The sequence below is a fragment of the Cajanus cajan genome, chromosome 1 (genome assembly GCF_000230855.2).
Source record: "Cajanus cajan strain Asha chromosome 1, NIPB_CcT2T_4, whole genome shotgun sequence".
NCBI classification, from domain to species: Eukaryota; Viridiplantae; Streptophyta; class Magnoliopsida; order Fabales; family Fabaceae; genus Cajanus; species Cajanus cajan.
Window position 1 is genome coordinate 17,295,060 of NC_138517.1, and position 22,059 is coordinate 17,317,118.

General features: G+C 32.4%; 3 protein-coding genes across 3 annotated transcripts; 2 read left to right on the plus strand and 1 right to left on the minus strand.

The window, feature by feature from the left end:
- The first annotated feature begins 7,793 nt into the window (after positions 1-7,793).
- Positions 7,794-8,516, plus strand: LOC145950514 (uncharacterized). The gene has a single exon (XM_083061616.1). The coding sequence runs from the start codon at positions 7,794-7,796 to the stop codon at positions 8,514-8,516; it is 723 nt and encodes a 240-aa protein (XP_082917742.1).
- A 1,478-nt stretch (positions 8,517-9,994) lies between these two features.
- On the plus strand, positions 9,995-12,011 carry LOC109796424 (auxin response factor 2). Its single transcript, XM_083061748.1, has 5 exons — positions 9,995-10,362; positions 10,728-10,950; positions 11,062-11,146; positions 11,249-11,339; positions 11,645-12,011. The coding sequence occupies exons 1-5, from the start codon at positions 9,995-9,997 to the stop codon at positions 11,907-11,909; spliced, it is 1,032 nt and encodes a 343-aa protein (XP_082917874.1). The 3' UTR covers positions 11,910-12,011.
- A 3,537-nt stretch (positions 12,012-15,548) lies between these two features.
- LOC109818691 (acidic endochitinase) lies at positions 15,549-16,580 on the minus strand. Its single transcript, XM_020384222.1, has one exon. It carries the CDS (start codon positions 16,578-16,580, stop codon positions 15,549-15,551), a length of 1,032 nt encoding a protein of 343 aa, XP_020239811.1.
- Between the last annotated feature and the right edge of the window lie 5,479 nt (positions 16,581-22,059).

A 22,059-nucleotide genomic window follows, 5' to 3' on the forward strand; every position in this document is an offset into this window, starting at 1 on the left:
ATGTGAAATTTGGTTTTTTTTATCAATTTAATATTCATCGATCATAAAATTTTAACATTGTTTAATAATTAATACCTAAATGATATGGTATTAAGTGACACGATGTATAAGAATAAAAAATAAAAATAAAAAACAATTATATATATATATATATTTTAATGAGTAATTGATATTTATTTTATTAATAAAAATTTTAATTTTTCCTTCTCTTTTTTATTTTTAAATGTCATATTAATTACTAAATGTTATATTATTTAAGTATGAATAAATATTAAAATTTAATAATAAATAAATGTTAATTTGATAAAAGAATTAAAATTCTACATATTCAAATAAAAAATTAAATATACCTATTTTAAAATAGAAAAACTAAAACTACATATCATCAAAATAAGAAATGATTGGGGATGCATGATATTCTCGTAAGATGAGAAAAAATCCAATGTCAATGAAAGTTGTGCACCATAGATCACATGTAAAAGTGATGTACCAAGATTGTCTCAAAAAGAATGTGTTCTTAACATTTATCTAGGGTAAAAAGAATGTGAAACCAAATGAGATTCAGAAACATGCTTTCAGCATCAAGGAGTGACTTGTTCACCGAGCTTTCCTTTAACAACTAAACTGACCTTCCAAAATATCTGACTTGATAAAAGATTTCAGATTTTTTGTTGTATAATTTAATATTTCAATATCTAGCATTTTTTTTAGTATAAAACGCTGATAAAAATAAGACTTAATGAGTGCCTGAAAATCTAGTAGGGTACTGGTTTAAAGGAGCAGCACTCAAGAGTACACTATTCTTTCATACGGCCTACATGCCTTAACTAGGGGGTGACTGTGGGACTAGTTTTCTTGTCTTTCTACTCAGTTAAAAGTTTGATAAGATCAATTTTATGAACTCAAACTTGGCTCCATCAAGATTTAACAGGACCAGGTGAACCTATTGTGTTAGTACACTAATTTTAACATTACATGTAATCAGCAGCAGGAGTCACGACTCTCCCAAACTTTTTTAATTTTTTTATTATATATATTCATATATATATAATATATATATTATATTTATATATTATCATATTATTAATTATAATAAAACTAAAAAAATTAAATAAATAAAAGAGAAATTTTATTATTTTTAATTAATAAAAATTTTAATTTATAATTATATATATAAAAATAATAAATTGGCACCCCAAATTTTTTTAGTAAGTTCCGCCACTGCATGTAATTAATTGTTGAAAGAAAAAAATTACATGTAGTTTAATTTTAAATTTTTAAAAAGTATGTAACTACAATTAAGGTATATTTTATAATATATATTCAAGATAAGTAATATCATTACAAATTTAATATCATGTTAGGCAAAATATTATTAAGTTAAGAAAATATATTATTCATAATTATTATGTATATGATATGACGATTCAAAGGTAACTTGCACTTGTTTTTAAAATGTATTGAATTTTTTAAATTCAAACTTTTCAAGAGTATTTTGGACTGAATCAGGATAGTGGATTGGTTAGGAACATGAACTTTCTTAGCCTTAACTAACGATGCTCCAGAGTCACCCTAATTGGTAATCGGTAGATAGATGACTTAATAATTTATTTAACAAGAGCTTAAATGTAAATCAGGATTTGGATTTGAATGTTAGGATAATAATTTATTGAATAAATTTTTAAATCTCTTTAGGAGAGGTGTTTCTGTGGTAAAAAAGAAAGTTAATATAATTTTGTTTGACGAGTTTGTTTGGGTCTTGAATAATGTCATTTTGGTTAGCTTAACCGTTTGTTTTAATGAACTTAATTGTGATGCTTATGGAATTAAGCTAAAAAGTTCATATAACAAATCTATAAATAGATTCAGTGCAAGCTTTTTTCAAAATGTTATGTTAAAATTTATGTCATCCAATAATGATATTTTTTTTAATAAAATAAGCAGTTTTTCTTAAAAAAGTATTTTTGTGTTTGTTATGAAAATAAGTAGTTTTTCTTTAAGAAACAAGTTTTATCTACTTAAAAAATTACCTTTTTAAAAAAAACTATAATATATTTTTTAGTTTAAACAAATCAATCCTATATATTGTATTGTGTTTTAAATACATAAAATGAATTGAGTTTTATGCAGTTGTATAATAAATTATATAGAAAATGTTACTATCGCCTTGCATATGCGGCGTCCGGGAGTCACGTGGAATGAGTTCTTCATCACATCACATGGAAGATATCACATACATTAGTTTCGCATTCATGCACAAAAAACGTCACACATGTTATTATGAGGGAAAATTCAAAATTGTGTTACTGAGAAGATATGAGTAATAATCCATAGATTCATGCACCAACATTACTCGCCAATACTTTCTTTGCTAGAAAACAAAATAAAGTTAATAACCCTTGAACAAAGAGCTCTATCTATCATATCATTAGGGGTGAGCATTAAACCGACACCCGAACCGAACCCGAAAAACCCGAAAAAAAATATTGTTTTTGGGTGGGTTCGGGCGGGTCTTATGGGTAAATCGGGTTAAAATTTTGATTTTATACGGGTTATATTGGGCAGGTTCGGTTTTGAATTTTTAAACCCGCTAAAAACCGAACCCAACCGAAAATGAGATAAGTTTAAATTTTTATTATTTTTGTATAACTAAACAACAATGCTCCAAATTTAAAAGTCTTTATTTCAAGTATAATATAGCCATCAATTTGTAACTTATTTTTTTCCTTTTTCTCATAACTTAGATATTTATTTTGTCTTCTCCTTCCTCATTCAACTTCTCAACACACTAGTCCATTTTTAGAGTTATCTTTTTGCTTCTTTCTTTGTCTTTCTTTTCCATCTTCTTATCTCCATTTTGAGTACATTTTGTGTGACTGTGATTTCTTATGGTTTTGTAATCTAACTTTATATTTCTTTTCCATGTAACAACTATGAATTTTGTTATCTTTTATTTTTGCTTCTTTAGTTTGTAAATGTTTCAACTACGAATTTATTTACACCATCTATTGTCACCTTCATTCTATTTTTATACACTATTTTAAAAATATTTTTTATCGTTTTAAGCTTCATCTTCGTTAAGATAAATTGGTCTATAAAAAAATTCAAACCCGATTATACCCACCCGCTTAAAACCGAATCCATTTCAACCCGAACCGCCTCAAATCGAAAGCTCAGTCGGTCGGATATGGGTCACATTTTTTCAAAGTCGGTTTACAACGAGTTGGACATTTTTAACCCGAACCCGACCAAATCCACCCGTTGCTCACCCCTACATATCATAATTATATATTTTCCTTTTTTCCCCTCTCTCTTTTTCTTTTTCTTTTTCCTTGTTTGCGATTTCAGCTTTACACTGTTGATATTGATTAATTAGTAACAGTACTCCCATCTCTTTCGTTTTTCACCAGAATAGTTAGGGTCCTTTTAGCATCAAGTATTAAAGTAAATGTCTCATGGAGGCACTAATTAAAATGATCCATATTAAGAGATTTTTAATAAAAAATACAAAAAAAATACAAAAAATATTTGAGAAATCATGATAATATTACACATACGATTGGTTATAGTGACGATACTGTGCGTGCGATTATGATGATGACGTTGTGCATGTGATCACAATAATGACTAGTGATGGATTCAAAAATTTTAAATAGTAAGAATAATATTTATATACAAATTTATAATAATAAATATATAATTTCACATTTTTTTAAAATAAAAACATACATTTTAATTGTTCTCAATTAGATTTTATATTCTAAAAATACTAAATATTTTTTCATTTTTTAAATTTTTTTTTTTATATAAGTAACAAAACAATCATTTAATCATTTACTTCTCATATTAAAATATTATCTTTTTTAAAAAGATATAATATGAACTTAGATAAACCATCATCTTTTTTACTAAGTTTACTTAATTATAATTGACATAACACATTATACATACTACATATAAGTTTGCAAATTCACAACTACTTATTTTTCTTTAAAGGAGTAAGTTAACAAGTTATGTTTAGGTGCCTTTTAAAAAATATTACAATTATAACTTGCTAATATACTCTTTTTAAAAAAGAAGATGTATTTTAACAAGTCTCACATAAATTTGATAACTTACATCTATTTATTTTTGAGAAAAATTAAATTAGCAAGCTATACTCAGATGTATTTTTTAAAAGAAAAATATACTTCAAAAATAATATATTGATTTTAACTTTTTTTTACAACATAAAACACAAAATGGAAATACTTAATTTTTAACATGGTAAATAAATTATTTTATTATAATATATATTAAAAAATAATTGACATAAAAAATTTAGTAGAGACATTTGCCTCAACTTCAACCAACCTACATCCGTTTCTAGAGATGACGTTGTGCTTACGGTCATAGTGACGACTCTACTTGTGTGATGACGATAACAATGACATTGCACGTGTAAACATAGTGACAATGCTGCTTATACAGTCACAGTGATGCTACGCGTGCGATCATGGTAAAGACACTATGCGTGTGGTTGGTGATGACATTGTGCGTGTAGTCATGATGACGATGTTACTTGTGCTACAATAATGACATTGTACATGCAATCACGGTGACAATGCTACTTATACGGTTACAATGATGTTGTGCATGCGATCACGATAACGACACTGTGTGTGATCACGGTGATGATGCTGCACAAAAAGAAGACCAAGATTAAAGGTGAACTATTTTAATGGGTGGACTAGTGTGAACCATTTTAGTTACCATTGATTTAAATTCATTCCCACACTTTTATTGTATTCTCTCTGTACTGAATACTTTCTTTTATTTCTTCACTGTCACCACATGCCGACTATGCCATAACTTCCTATCGTCTTCCTCTTTATTTTTACTATTCATAATTTTGCTGAGCTTTTAGAATATAAATATTCTTCGACATTACAATTCACGAACATGGCTTGTTACCCCATCAATGCAACAACGTAAATGTTAATCATGTAAAAATTTGTCTACGATATAATAAATTAAATAAGAGCAATTTTTCAAACAGTGAAAAATATAAATAATTTTATTTTATACTAAATTACATTTTTGTTCCTTATTTTCATCGATATGCAGTTTTGACAAGTCTATTTTAAAATAGAGAAGTCTCTTATTTTTTAAAATATAAAATTTTGATTCTTTTATTAATTTGATATTTATTGATCATAAAATTTTAACGTTGTTTAACAATTTATTTATACTTAAATGATATGATATTAAGTGACATAATATATAAGGATAAAAAATAAAAATAATAAATAATTTTTTTATATGTATAAATTTTTAAGAGTGATGATATTTATTTTATTAATAAAAATTTTATATCTTTTTTCTTCTATTTTTTATTTTTAAACGTCATATTATTAAATATTATATTATTTAAATATGAATAAATATTAAAATTTAATAATAAATAAATGTTAATTAGAGAATAAAAATTTTATATTTTTAAAATTAAAAAATTAAATATATCTATTTTAAAATAAAGAAACTAAAATCACATACCATCCAAAATATATAAGAAATGATTCAGGATACGTGATATTCTCATAAGATGAGAAAAAATCCAATGGTCAATGAAAGTTGTGCACCATAGACCACATGCCAAAGTGATGTACCTACATTGTCTCAAAAAAATGTGCTCTTAACATTTATCTCTGGTAAAAAGAATGTGAAACCAAATGAGATTATGTTGAAATGTAATTCAGATCATATAAATAGATCCATTTGTATAATAAAGTGATATGCATGCAAACGTAATTTCTTCTCTCTGCACGTTCACGTAATATCCTCTCTCTTCATGTTTACGTATTCTCTCTCTTTCTTGTTTCACGTTCCAACATTTGGTATCCAGAGCACAAGTTCGAAGGGTCAACTGCCATAGAAATTTATGGCTACATCACTCACTTCGATCTCCACCAATCTTCCAATTCTCACGACGAAGAATTATGATAATTGGAAAATTCAGATAAGAGTGATCTTGAGATTTCAAGGGGTATGGAACCTTGTTGAAGAAGGTTGCAAGTTGGCTGGTGCAGGTGGAACAGAAGCCCAAAAGGTTGCAGATAAGGAGATCGAAAGGAAAGATTGCAAGGCCCTGTACATCTTGCATCAAAGCGTTGATGCAGCAAATTTTGAAAAAATCTCAAAAGCAGAGACATCCAAGGAGGCCTAGGAGATTCTTGAAAGGGTCCACGGTGGTGCAACGAAGACCAAGAAGGTGAGGCTTCAAACGCTGCGATGTCAATATGAGCTTCTATCAATGGAAAGCAACGAGACAGTGGTTAACTACATCACTCGTGTTCAAACGATGGTGAACACAATGAAGGGCCTTGGAGAAAAGATGGTTGAGCTAAATGTGATTGAGAAGGTGCTACCACACTACCCATGAAGTTTGATCACATAGTAGTGGCAGTAAAAGAGTCAAAGAACCTTGAAGACATGATCTTGATGAGCTTCAAGGCTCTTTGGAGTCACACGAACTAAGGTTGATCAAAAGGGGAGAGGAGCGAAAGAATGAGCAAGCTCTCCAGGCACAGACTAACATAAATCCGATGTTCAAGAAGAAACCCAAGAACAAAGGAAAATGGAGGCAAGAAGTGAATAGTGACGAGATTCAAGACAGCAAGCATAAAGTTGCACCTCAGAAAGGAAAAGGACGTAATCCTGACATAAAAAAGGTAAAGTGTTACAATTGTAATAAGATGGGTCATACTGCCAAGTATTGCAGGCACTATAATCCAAGAAGAAACGAAGCCCAAATGGCTCATGAGGAGGACAACGACTCAGAACAAGTTCTGTTAATGGCAACCACTGTCCAAGTAGAAGGTCTAGAAGATAATAGTTGGTATCTTGACACGGGATGCTCAACGCACATGACGGGAAGGAAGGACTGATTCGCAAGCCTCGACGAATCAATTAAAGGCAAGGTGAAGTTTGCAGATGCTCGCGTTCTAACGGCAGAAGGGGTTGGAAAGATCACGGTAAAGAAGAAGAATGGCGACCAAGTTCTCATTACAGATGTCTTATTCGTCCCTGGAATGAAGAGCAACCTGTTAAGCCTAGGACAATTACTAGAGAAAGGATACACCTCTAGATTGGAAAATAAGATGCTCAGGGTGTACGATAAGAAAAATCACCTGATATTGAAGTCACCCCTTACGAAGAACCGGACTTTCAAAGTAGAGATTGATGTTGTAGATCAAGAATGTCTTGTAGTTGTGGTAAAAAAGGAGGAATGGCTTTGGCATTACCGTCTTGGACACCTCAACTTCAGAGATTTACAGAACCTGAAATCCAAAGACATGGTGCGAGGCTTACCCCATATATCTCCACCCAATGAAGTGTGTAGTGATTGCATGGAGTCTAAACAGCCGAGGAACTCCTTTCAACAGCATGTTTCATCCAAAACTAAAGAAAGGCTACAAGTCTTCTACTCTGATGTTTGCGGTCCTACTCAAACTGAGTCCCTTGGAGGTAATAGATATTTCATCTCTTTCATAGATGACTTCTCTAGAAAGCTATGGGTATATTTGATCAAAAGAAAGAGTGAAGTGTTAGAAGTGTTTCAAAAATTCAAAGCTATGGTGGAACGAAGTAGTGGCCAGTTGATCAAAGTATTGAGGACCGACGGTGGAGGTGAATATACGTCCAGAGAATTTGAGAGGTTTTGTGAAAAGGAAGGAATCGAGCATCAAGTCACGCCTCCATACACACCGCAACACAATGGAACTGCTGAAAGAAAGAACTGAAACATCATGAACATGGTACGTAGCATGTTAAAAGCAAAACAATTGCCTAAGTATTTCTGGGGGGAGGTTGCGTCAACCGCTGCTTACATCCTAAATAGATGTCCTTCGAAGAGGCTGGAGGGAGTTACTCCAGAAGAGGTTTGGTCGAACAACAAGCCAGACGTGAGCCACCTAAGACTGTTTGGATCAATGGGTTACAAACACGTACCTGAACAATTGAGAAGAAAGCTAGACGACAAAGGTGAAAAGATGATACTGCTGGGATATCATCCAACAGGTGGATACAAGTTGTTCAATCCCATTAGCAAGCAAATTGTGGTGAGTAGGGACGTGATGCTTGATGAGTCAAAGGGATGGAACTCAGAGTCAAACAAGGATGAACAATATAGTCAGGTAATCATTGATTCCGTGGACGCCGAAACTAATGAAGATCAAAATGAAGAATCGGGAGGAGCATGTACGTCCAATGCTCTTAGAAGATCTCAAAGAGATACTCGTATTCCAGGGAGACTCAAAGGTTTTGAAATGATTTCTGATGTTGATGTAAATGAAGACAGAGATATTGTTCACTTTGCTCTATTCTCTGAAACTGAACCAGTCACCTTTGAAGAGGCCATTTTGAACAGCAAATGGGTTGATTCAATGAAGGATGAGCTTCGATCCATTGAGAAGAACCAAGTGTGGGAACTAGTGACTCTTCCAAAAGAGACCAATCAGTCTAAGGTGGGTCTTTAAGACCAAAACCGATCCCACAGGAAAGGTAGTGAAGCATAAAGCAAGGTTAATGGTAAGTGGCTTTCTTCAAAAACCTGACATCGACTATAAGGAAGTGTTTGCACCAGTGGCTCAGATTGAAACGATAAGAACCGTGGTCGCCATTGCCAATTCAAAAGGATGGATCATGTATCAGTTGGACGTAAAATTCGCCTTTTTGAATGGACCTCTAGACGAAGAAGTTTATGTATCACAACCTCCTGGGTTCGAAATTAAAGAACAAGAAGCTAAGGTGTACAAACTGAAGAGAGCTCTCTATGGACTCAAGCAAGCGCCGAGAGCATGGAATCAAAGGATTGACGCATACATGATACAGCTTGGATTCATCAAATGCACTTGTGAATTTGGAGTATATGTTCGCCAAAAACAACACTTAGTCATAGTGTGTTTGTACGTGGATGATCTTCTAATTACAGGAAATCATATTGGAGATGTTGAGGTCATTAAGAGAGAATTGATGCATGAGTTTGAAATGACAGACCTAGGAAAGTTATCGTACTTCCTAGGATTTGAATTCGTAAAGGTAAAAGAAGGTTTGATGATGCATCAGAAGCGGTATGCAATGGAAGTGTTGAAAAGATTCAACATGCTGAACTGCAATCCAGCGTCTACTCCATCTGAGACCGGTTTGATATTGGAGAAGGAAGGGACCGAAGAACCTGTTGATGAAACTATGTATAAGAAAATTGTGGGATCTTTACGGTACCTTTGTCATACACGTCCGGACATAGAATTCTCTGTCGGAGTTATGTCACGATTTATGCAGAATCCCAGGGAACCTCATCTTCTTGCTGCTAAACGGATCCTCAGGTACATCAAAGGAACCATGTCAAGTGGTATCTTGTTCCCACAGAACAACACCACGACTGACGAAATTGAGGTTGCTGGGTTCACGGATACGGACTGGGGGGCAAACAAGGATGATCGTAGGAGTACAACTGGTTTTGTATTCTTTGTTGAAGGAGGGCCTATCTCGTGGAGCTCGAAGAAGGAACCGTGGTGGCTTTGTCCACTTGCGAAGAGGAGTATATAGTTGCTGCCCTGTGTGCATCTCAGGCTGCATGGTTAGACAAACTGCTAATTGAGTTGAAGAAGAAGCGTGATGAAGGAGTGAAGTCACTACTACAAAAACACTCTTTTACATCGCTAAATTTACATCGGTTTTACTATAACCGATGTAAATCATAAACGCGGTGGCAAACTTGTAAATAAATAGAAAATGTAAACATATTTACATCGGTTAGGAGGAGAAACGATGTAAATATGAGCCATTCTACATCGGTTTTTATTATGACCGATGTAGAAGTGAGCCCCTGATATGTACCCCCGCGACCACGCTAGGTTAAAGCCTTTCACTCAGCAACGTCCCAGCCGCCGCGAGCAACCACGGAGAGCTCAAGTGCTTCCTCCTCTGTCTTCGCCGTCGCTCCCGCTCTCAAATGCGTATCGACTCCACCGCGCTCGATAGACTCTCCTCGTCCAACACCACTCCAACCACTTCCTTCAACCACCGCATCACTATCCCCGATTTTCTAACCCTACACGAATCCTGCGCCTTCCTCCTCGTCCTCCTCAACAACCTCCTCCTCTCCAATGCCCCCTCCCGCATTCCCCTCCTCATTTCCCAAACCCTAAATTCAAACCCTCATGCATTCCAATTCGACGATGCAGACGTCACCGAGCACGAACTCCCTGCGCTCCACAATTCGGGGGTTAAGATTGCTGTTGGGAGTGAAGAGGCTATGGGCATTGTGCTACTGCCGTTGGCGGCGCGTGGGACTACCTCTGCCTTGTCAGGAAGCTCAAGGTTCACCGTTCCGAGAAAGTTCTCAAGCACGGCCTCTCCATCTTGAAACACCCCAAACAACAATCCACTCTCGGCAACGAAGGTTACTTCCCTCATGCCACTGACCTAATTTTTCTTATTACTCTTCAATTGTGTGATTCTCTTGTTTTTAATTTTACGCGGTGATGTTTGGAGAAAGCAAAAAATGAGGTTCATGACCACCGCAATCTTTACTTGGCAAAGGTTTGTTTTCTCCTTTGTAACAACTCTTGTGGTGCTGGCTGTTGAAGCTGATATGCAACATGACTAACATTTGTGGCTGTTCAAACCTTATTTTGCTTCTGTAAAAGTAGAGAAATTCTTATTATTTTGAGCATTGTTTGTAGTACAAGGGGAGTGCTTGAAATCTTGGGTTGTGTTCAGTTGGCAGGATTGTATTTGGAGGGTAAAGATCGTGAGGAATTGAGAGCAGATGAACAGGGAAATGAAACAACACCTGCCAAGTCAACACCTCACATGTTTTGCAAAACGCCTACAGCCTTAGACACCAGCACTCATGGGGGGTTCTCAGTCCCTCGCAGAGCTGCTGAAGACTGTTTTCCTCCTTTGGTGTGACACCATGCTCTACTTTGCACTCATAAGTTCTACAACTAAATTTTTCAAGAGTTTTGAATTCTTTGTCTCCTTGAGAATGATGAATTGCTTTTGTGCTCACTACAGGATTATAAGCAGCAGAGACCCTCTCAAGAGCTTGTTGCCAAAGACCTGCATGGTGTGGAATGGAAATTTAGACATATTTACAGAGGTAATTGAAAAAATAAATGAAAAAGTTGGTGTTGCTGGCTTCATAATCACATATTGATTGACATAAATGATACAAAAAGTCCATGTGGTAACTTTTTGTCAGGTCAGCCAAGGCGGCATCTGCTCACTACTGGCTGGAGTATCTTTGTTAACCAAAAGAATCTCGTTTCTGGAGATGCAGTTCTGTTTCTAAGGTGTGTATACATGTTCAAATAGGATATTGTTTTCATTGGTATTGATATGTTTGTTTTTCCTATACTGTTCTAGCAATCACTGTTAATTTGTTCTTTTATTGGAATGATTAGTAAACATTCATTGTTGATGTTAATATTAAGGAAGCTTCTTGTCATAGTGACAGTGAAGTACCAAATTAGCATAGTGACATTTTTGGTTCTCGGGGATCTAGAATTTGTCTTGCCAAAATTTGGAAGCATGGAAAATGACTGATAATAAAATCATTATAATGTTTGTTTCTTATTGGTCATTAATTTGTTTGTAGGGGTGAAAATGGAGAATTGAGATTGGGAATCCGAAAAGCTGCTCGACCAAGAAATGGTCTTCCTGAATCAATTGTTGGTAGCCAGAGTTATTATCCCAATTTCCTTTCTTCTGTGGCCAATGCTATATTCGCGAAAAGCATGTTTCATGTTTTCTACAGTCCACGGTACTTTATTAATGGATCAGATTTTTTGTTTTGCAAAATGTTTGAACTTCATACTCTAATTATTGGACCTTTGATTTCCATTTTGTCGTGGAAACTATAGATGATTCATTAATTTGATGTTTGTCATGAGAACTTATCTGTCAGTTATGCAAAATCTCAAAAGCAATGTTGTTAAAATTGAGATTTTACCTAAGATCAGGAAGGGGAGAAAAATTGAAACCGAGGGTTGTAAGATCCTATATTTTTTGCCTAAAATGTAAAATTATATTTCTATATAATGTATGCATAAAAAAACCTTTAAATTTACATAATTATAGTAATAACAATATATTTAACAGAATAGTTATAAACAAAAAAATTTAACAGAATAATCACTGTTGGATAGAAATCCCAAAATTTATGGGATATTATTATGTTGCAGAATTTCAGGGATTAGGATCTACGATTTATTCTTTATTATTGTTACTGATTTATAGGGATTCCTATTTAATTATAAGAATTGCCTATTATTTGTTTCCTTTTTTTATTTCCCTGTTTTGCCTATTTATGAACTTAATGAAATGGAAACTTTCCTAAAAATTAAAAGTTAATCGAAAACTAGAGATTTATTTAGAAGTTTCCTAATTAAGGAAATAAGGAAATAAAAAACTGTACAAATTAGCTATAATTAAGGAAATAAAAACTGTAATAATCAGCTATAATTAAAAATTCCTCAAAATACATTTATATATACTACTAGTCTCCTAATTAAGGAAATAAGGAAATATGTTGACTTTCCTATTTTTAAGATTTCTCTCATTCAATACAATTATTTAAGATTTCTCTTATTCAATACAGTTATTTAGGAATAAAATGGAATTCAAAGTTATAGCTTTATTAGAGTAGTTATTGTATCTGATAACCTCTAATTGAGGGAATTGGAACTCAACAATTAGATTTTGAAATTATACTATGAATGAAATATGTTTATACAGGTAACTCAGAAAGAATCTAAAAAAATAATTGATTTTTTTTTTAAAATGCAATTTACATCGGTTTAAGGTAGAACCGATGTAGATTTACGTTCAAATCTACATCGGTTTTGTTTACAACCGATGTAGATTTGAACGCAAATCTACATCGGTTTTTTGACAACCGATGTAGATTTAAACGCAAATCTACATCGCTCTATTCTACATCGGTTTTATAACCGATGTAGATTACCTTCCAGAACCGATGTAGAACAGTGCTTTTGTAGTAGTGAGTTGTTCATCAGCAACAAGTCAGCGATAAGCCTGTCAAAAGAACCCGATAACTCACGGAAGAAGTAAGCATATTGAAACCAAGTTCCATTACTTGAGAGACAAAGTGAATGAAGGGAAGTTGGAGCTTGTGTACTGCAACACTGAGGATCAAGTGGCAGACGTGTTCACTAAAGCTACGAAGGGAGAAAGGTTTCGAGTTTTAAGAGATAAGTTGAAAGTTCGTGATGTTGAGAAAATCTGAATTAAGAGGGAATGTTGAAATGTAATTCAGATCATATAAATAGACCCACTTGTATAATAAAGTGATATACATGCAAACGTAATTTCCTCTCTCTACACGTTCACATAATATCCTCTCTCTTCAGGTTTACGTATTCTCTCTCTTTCTTGTTTCACGTTCCAACATTTATCTACTCTATTATTGTTATAAATAAACCTCATAATTTTTCATAATTTTGTAAGGCCTGGTCATTTTTTTTCTATTTTTTTAATAAAAAAGAAATTGAAGTATTATTATTTCATCGTAATATTTTTTTCTCCAAATAGAGCATGAATTATTCTTACTATTCTCATATTAAAACTTAAAAAATGATGATTGTTGTGAGATTAAGTAAATAATTAAGCTTTCAATTATTCTTACATTGATTCTCGTCGTGCCAATCACTAACTCTAGTGATGATATAATGGTTCTTTTGACGATGATCACGAACTCTAGTGGTAATACCAACAAAGGTTCCAATGCTAAAGACATTATTTGTCTTAAATATTTGTAAATTAGGAATAATTATGTACCTTTAATGAATAATTACTCTTTATATATAGAAAACTTTTGACGAAAGTTATGCTTGTTATGTCACTTGAAAAGTAGTTTTGGTAACCGAGAAATGTCATTTTGAATACGTTAAATCACTAACTAGTCCGACTTTATAATTTAGTGTTCGCTGTAGATCAAAAGACTATTTACATCTTATATGAGAATGTCATGAGTTAAAACGATCTCTATAGAACAGTTGTCCCAAGTAGGTATTACTTAGTGAAAACAATACTGGTCAAAGAGTTTAAAGCTGAGATAAACCTCTAGAAGAATATGACAAAGATTTCTTATAAATAAAATTGCTTATTTAAATTTTAAAAATTGAATATATTTTCTATCGCTAGTGCATATATATCTTTTGTGTGGTTCATATGATTGTGATTTTTATAACATGTGATTAATTGTTATAAATCTTGTAGTTGTTGGTTCAATTTAATATATTAATTTTAATTATAATTTACTTTTAGTTTTTAAACTATTATAATTTATTTTATTATATGCGACTTTTCTTATGAATTTTTTCATTTAAATTTGGAAGAAATGTTGTTCTTACAAATTTTTTTACAAAATTTTATCTCTAGGTAATACCTTCGTGGATAATATGTTTTTGTAAATTTTAAAATTCGCAAGAAATTTTCCTACGAATTTTTTTGCAAGAAAAAAATCAAAGAAATTACTATTCGAAGGTAATTTTTGTACAATTTCTATTAATAATTCTTCAACTTTCAAATACTTAAAATAAATTCATCCAAAGCATGTAAATTATAAGTCTAACACTCAACTATACAAAATTAACTTGTAAGGTGAGTGTTACCCCAACTTATATACTCTTTAATTGTTTTATTTATAATCAATGTGAGACTTGAGGAAACTCTTTAAATTCTTAAACTTATAATTTATATATATTTTAATTTTTCTTGCGAATTAAAATTGACAGGAAAATCTAGAAGAAAAATTACTTACGAAATTTTTCTACCATTTAATAAACATTACTTGTAAATTTATTTTTACAAGAAAATTCGCAAGAAAAAGGATAAAATTTTTACAATATTTTCTGCAAATTTTTACCATGGAAATAAATTTGCTATGATCATTAATATTGTAGCAAAATTTGCAAAAAAGAAAATTGTAGATTATTTTTTATAAAGTTTGTAAGAAATTTCTATAAATTATTTTTTTCAAATAAATTTGCAAATTTTTTTTGTAAAATTATTATTTAAGAAAATTCACAAAAAAAAAATCTACAAATATTTTTTTAAAAAAAGTTTTAAAAAAATGATAATTTTCTAGTTGTGTAATGTTTCACCCCTCAAAAAAATAATCTTGCATTATACCTTACCACATCCATTACTTTTTCTTTGTTTTTTTCCTCCTTATTTTTCTTTCTTCACCACCCCAATCGGGATCCACAGCGTTATCTTTCTTTCATACCAATTAATAATGCGATAAAAAGATAGGATGAAAGAAAATAAAAGGCCAAGATTATCAATCTTAATGAAAATCTCAGCATGAAATAAACCTTTATTTAAAGCGAAATCCAGTACATGCGTGTAATGAAACACGCATAGATCGCACATTAGTACATACTTATTCAGTTATTCCACACATAGAGAGAGTGCCTAATGGCTATTTTCCGTACAAACAAGTACGCATCGTGCATGCATGCATGCGTGGTTCTGATCTACAGAGGCAGAGACTTAGACCCCAAACCATAGAAACTTTTGGACGCAAACGCAAACGCATCACCATCACACACACATCTACACGCTTTCCCAACGCTATCTTTAATCTTCGTAGAGTAATCACCTTGCTCATCACTGTACCTGTCCCATATCATAACCCCACCATAGTTGGAAGCAAGCTTCACGCTCGGAAGAATCTCAGAAACAACAACTTCCGGTGCCACATACCCCACCACGTCTTCGGAAGCCGCAAGCCCCAAGAATATCGAACTCGAGGGAACATTTTTGATCCACGTGTTCCACGCGGTCAAAAGACTCGAAGCGTTGTTGTTCGCGTAGATGCAAGGGTTCTGGAAGAAGAACTCGACCCAAATGTAGTCAAAGAGACCAGTTTCTATTGCTTTTCCCAGGTAGTAATCTGGGTACACGCATTGTGGTGATGCTGAAAGGTAAATTTTTCTGGCGGTTGTGGACGCGTTAATGGCGGTAACAACTTCGTCCCATTTAAGGTTATCTCCGTCCGCCACGTCAGAAATATCGATGCCGTCCAACGACACGTTTCCCAATGGACCGGCTTTGCCACTGAGGAAATTCTCCAGGAGGTAGGTTGCGAGTTCTTGCGCCGCTTCCGCTGACCGGTAGTGCCGGTTTCCGGTTTTTAGGGTTGGTGGTCTGTCTTGGTCTTGGCCAATGGAGAGGATTACTTTGATGTCGTTTTGTTGGCAGTATTCTATCTCTGGCTGGAGTTTGGTGCAAGGGTTTGTGCTTGAACCGCAGTGATCTGCTAAGTTTAACGCTGGGGTGGTTCCATTGTCGTACACGATTAGGCTTTCTAGGATCACGATGTTGTAGTTCCCGGTCTCGCATGCACTTTGTAGGGTGCTTTCGTCTTGGGAAGAGGGTCTTTGGCCCCAGTAAACGGAGATGGCTCCGGCGCCGCTGCAGTCGGCGGCGTTGGAGGTGGTTGTGAAGGAGAGGGTTGCAAGGGCCAAGAGAAGGAGGGTGGTTGATGGTTGTTTTGGGATGGCCATGGTTGTTGGTTGTTATGTTATGGTAGTGGTAGTCTTGTTTAGGTTTATGATGTGCAGGGTAGAGTAACAACCAATTTATAGTGGAGCTGTTTTTTTTTTTTTTTTTTTTTATTTTTTTTATCAACCAACAAATATTTGTATTAATATGTAGAGGTACGTATAAGAGGTAAAACCCAAATACATAAGATAAATAGAAAGTTATATTACCCTTGATTAAAATTAATTATTTGAGTTTATGATATTAAATTATATTTTAATCAAGGACTCCAAAAAATAGATAACAAATTAGATACATAAAATAATCCAGTACCATAGAGTACATAATCCTTCTGAGGATAATCCATTAGTTCTAGTCAAGTACTTCTTTAAATGCATGGGCCAGGATTAGTTGATCATAAGTAAAAAGGAAAAGGAGCTATGTATGTCTTTATTGGTAAGAAAATTTTCTTTTATGTAAAATACTTGTTGATTTTTAGATGACTAATATTTATCAAAAAAAATTGATTAGTTATTTTTGGTAGATCTTTTAATTTAATTATATATTTTTTTCAAGATTTTCAAAATCCTATTTAAAGGATCGAGTTTGATTTTACTCGACTATCAAATCGATGATTAATTATCATGAACAAGGATAGATCCAAAACTCTGTTAAGAAGTGGCGTGAAGGAATTTTTTTAATGATAAATTTATATAAATATTAGATTATAATTATTAAATGCATCATATCTTTTATTAGCAATATAAAATATATATAAACTTTTAATCGATCTCTCTATATAAAACTAAACAAATAATGAAATATCATTTATCTTATTCTGAAGTTTATTTTTTACCATCTAAAAGAAGTCTCTTAATTATAATAACCGAAACAGAAAGAGGTAATTAAAAGTTAAGTTAAATATTTTTTTAATAATTATATATTTAAGATAATAACTATATATATATTATCACAGTTCAATTTCCAAAGAGTCATGGAAGGCTCTCCTTGCACTCTTGTATCCGTCACTGTCATGGATATAGAGGATTAAGTGAAAATGATGTTTTGTAACACGTTTCTTCTCTGCGTTGAAACTTTTGACGCCACTCATTTATACTTTGGTAAATTATTCAGATACTATACTTATTGAAATTTGACGATTCATGACCTTATTTGCTTATGTACCTACCAAGAGAAATAGTCATAAGTTTTGTTTGGATAAATTTCGGTTATTAGAAAGTTTGAAATATTTTTTTAATAAGTTAAAATTATTTTGTGCATAAATGAAAAGTAAAATTTTAAAAATGCTAATAAAAGAGATTTTATAAATTAAATATTTATACATAAATTAACTTTATCTTATAAAAAAATATTTATTTTTCTATGCTTTTTGGGAAGTTTGCCCCAGCATATCCATGATATGTTTTCTTGTGTGAAAAAACAAAGGAGATGTTTGGCTTCTGTTGGAAAAAAAAAATTGGCTATACATGCACTACTAGAAAAATTAATATTTGTGACGAATTTTGTGACGGAAAAAATAGCATCGCTAATAGTGACGCATTTTGTGAGGGAATTTTAAGTTTTGTGACGGACTAGAATTTATTGAATTTTGTGACGGATTTTGTGACGGAATCTATTCTGTCTCTAAAAATCCGTCACAAATTTCGTCACTGAATCAAAAAAAAAAATTTGTGACAGATTTTGTGACGGAAAAATTTTCGTCTCTAAAAATCCGTCACAAATTTCATCTCTAAATAAAAAAAAAATGTTTGTGACGGATTTTGTGATGGAATGGACTTCGTCTCTAAAAAATCCGTCACAAATTTCGTCACTAAAATGAAAAAATTTAGTGACGGATTATTCCCTCTCAAAATTCCGTCACAAATAGGTTATTTAAGTTAACATATACTATAATTTTTATTAATGTAACAAATGATATATATTTATTATTACTAAATAAATAAAATTTATATATTATTAATAATTTAATATTGCTAATAAATTAATATCAATAATATTTTTAGTATATTTATAGATAAATTGATAATTTGATAAATATAACTTAGTATATATTAATATACTTTTACAAAAATATAAATATAGTAGATATATAAGATATGTATATTTATATTTTTGTAAAAGTATATTAATATATAATAAGTTATATTTATCAAATTATTAGTTTATGTATAAATATACTAATAATATTATTGATATTAATTTATGAATAATATTATAAAAATATAATATATATATATATATATATATATATATTTTATGTATTTATTAATAATAAATATATATCATTTGTGTGACACCCTCTACCCCACATACCATAACACAAATAACAAAAATTGAATAACATAATCTTTTTCATAATTGAAATATACCAAACATGTTTAATTCAAATCAAAACTTATGTATTTGTGGAATTAAATAGATATTGATACATCTCACGCAACAAGGAATACAACAGAATAATCAAAAAGTAAAATATAAACTTACATAGTTTATTTGTTTATCTCAGGTTCTCTTAAGAACTCACAGAGTACTCTAATCCATACAATAAACATCTTACTCATATAATTGTCTCTTACAATTGCATTCCCTTATGGTGTGTTTGGATGAGTAATTTTACAAATTCAAGGAATTTGAAATTCTTGATATTTGAATTACTTTGATTTCAATTTCTATCATTGTTAAAATATTTTGTTTGGATAAGTCAATTCAATTTTTTTAAATTTTAAATTATTAATTTGGATATATGATAATATGATTCTATCATGATAAAATTGCTTTTAAAAAGATATTTATATGTTGAGATTTTTAAATAAAATTTTATAAAAAAAATGTTAACCAATTTTTAAATATTTAATAATTTTAAAAATTAATTTAGATAATATTTAATAATTTTTAAAGTATTTTGAATATTCAATAATTAAAAATATGAAGATATAAGATAAAATATATAAGTGAAATAAGGGGAAAAAATATGAGAAATTTCAAATTGTTACATTTTTGGGAGAATTTGAAATTCTACTACTTCAAAAAATTTCACAAATGCTCTGGTAATCGATTACAACACTTGGTAATCGATTACAACGGTTTATTTTCAAAATGATTGGAACGTTGTAAAGTTTAATTTCAATTTTTGAAATTTTCATCTTCTGGTAATCGATTACATGGAATGGTAATCGATTACCAGTCTCTTAAAAACAATAATTGCCTTATTAAAACTTAAAATATTGAAAACCTTTAATTTGAAAACCTTATTAATATAAATCATATTTGGGTTTTCTTTGAAATTCTTTATTTTAAATGGCCAAGAACTTTATCCAATATTTCTCCCCCTTTTTGATGATGACAACATACTGTAGATGGAAAGAAACATAAAACAGTGTATATCGATCACTCCCCCTTAATAAATCATTGTTTGATGTTAATTTTTATATTGTAAAAATTTGACTTTAAATAGACAGTTGTAATGATCAGATTAAATTGTTCAATTCAAAATATCTAATATTTGATCAGGACCCTTCTTTCCTTTTCTCTCCCCTTTGGCAACATCAAAAGGAATGAGACAATATATATAAAAAATTGAATAAGATAAACAAACACCATTCAGAAACAAAAGTACAATATGTCCTATGAGCTAAATAGTCAGAGTCAAGCGAGCAGAATTAATCTAAAACATACTAATCAAAGATCCAGAAATTGACTAAAAAATAGTCCAAAACATAAGATAAACTAAAATAGCAAATAACAGAATCAGAGTCAACTAGCTACTCGGAAGGGCGTCTAAGAGATTTTACTTCCTCCTCAAGACGAGTCATGCGAGTGTCAAGAGAATCAAAACGTTCACCAACATAGAACCGGAGATCTCTAATTTCATTGAGAACATCCGAGAGAAGTGCTGATGAAGGATCTTGAGGAGGTGGTGACGGAGTTCGATCGTCAGTGTCTACTGCTTGAAAATCCCGCTTCCTGACCCAGGTGTTGTCCAGTGTTTTCTTGTACCCAAAGGAAGCAATTGCATTTGCTCCAATCTCAAAGACCCTCTTAACTGGAACCCAGGTTTCATCTTCCAAAGGAACTTTAAAATGTTCCAAAATAGTAGTTACAAAATGTGGGTATGGAAGAGAAGCATTAACCCGCAAGGCCTTCTTCATTCGACTCCTAATCAGATCACCCCAGCTAAATTCCCGGCCAGTGATTAGAGCCCATATCAAAATTAAGTCCTCTTCTGAAGCCTGTGCAAGGTTAGTCGTGCGTGGAAGCAGTACCCGAACAATTATGTAATGCATGATTCTATAATCAAATTTCATTGAGCCAGCCAATAATCTTCCAGCCATGTCAACATTATCCACACAAATCATACTTCGGGCATTGGGATGGGAATATTCTGGTTTCCATGTATCCGGAATCGTTCCCTCAAACAGAGTACCTTGATCTTTTAATTTTGATAAATCCCGAAACAGAGACTGATTTATCACTATTGGAATCTTTTTAACCTCACTATAAAGAACTCCATTCCTAATTTCCAAATTGCTGTAAAAGAGCCTAACTAATTCTGGATAAACAGGGTTTTTCATAGCCATAAAATCTACTAACCCAGAATTCTTAAAAATCGTATAACACTCAAAAGATTCATCCTCAAAAAAATTAATACTGATATATTTGGGATCAACAATATTTCTCTCAGAAAATAACTGGTAGTACTTACCTCGTTGTTCGTCTGTGGAGAACAGAGCGAGAGCACGTCCAGCGTACGGAATGGGATTCGTAGGAGTAGGGGCGTCGTCGGAGGGAGGCTGTTGGCGCCTGTCGGTGGTTGAACGAGACGAAGAACCCTTATGACGTTTGGATGATTCTGCCATTTGAGTGTTTGTTTTGAAAAATGCAATCAGTAGAGTTGAAGTGACTTGAAAACGATGAAGAATGGAACAAACGGGGCTCAATTTGGTTAAGATTTGAGGAAGATATGGGGATTTGAAGATCTAAGGGCGCGGAGGGTTTTGGGTTTTCTTTGGTGAGGAAGAAGACGAACTGCACTTTTTTAAGTGCAGAGGAGTCGTGTAATCGATTACATGACTATGGTAATCGATTACACCTTTTGAGATTCTTTGCATTTTTGGCACTGGTAATCGATTACATTACACGGTAATCGATTACACTATACCCAGATACGTGAATTAGCACTGGTAATCGATTACACTACTCTGTAATCGATTACATATATCAGAACAAGCAAACATGCACTGATAATCGATTACGTGACCAATAGCTGATACTTTAAAACATTCTATAAAAGTCATTAAAATAACTATAAGAAGATAATGTCCACAAATATAAAATAAATAATAATTAACTAATTTAGTTATTTATTGAAAAATATCTTTCTAATTTTATATACCTGAACAAGAGCTGTCAAAACGGGCCAGCCCGGCCCGTTTGGCCCTGCCCACCTCAACCCACTTTTTAAGTGGGCCAACCCGGCCCGAC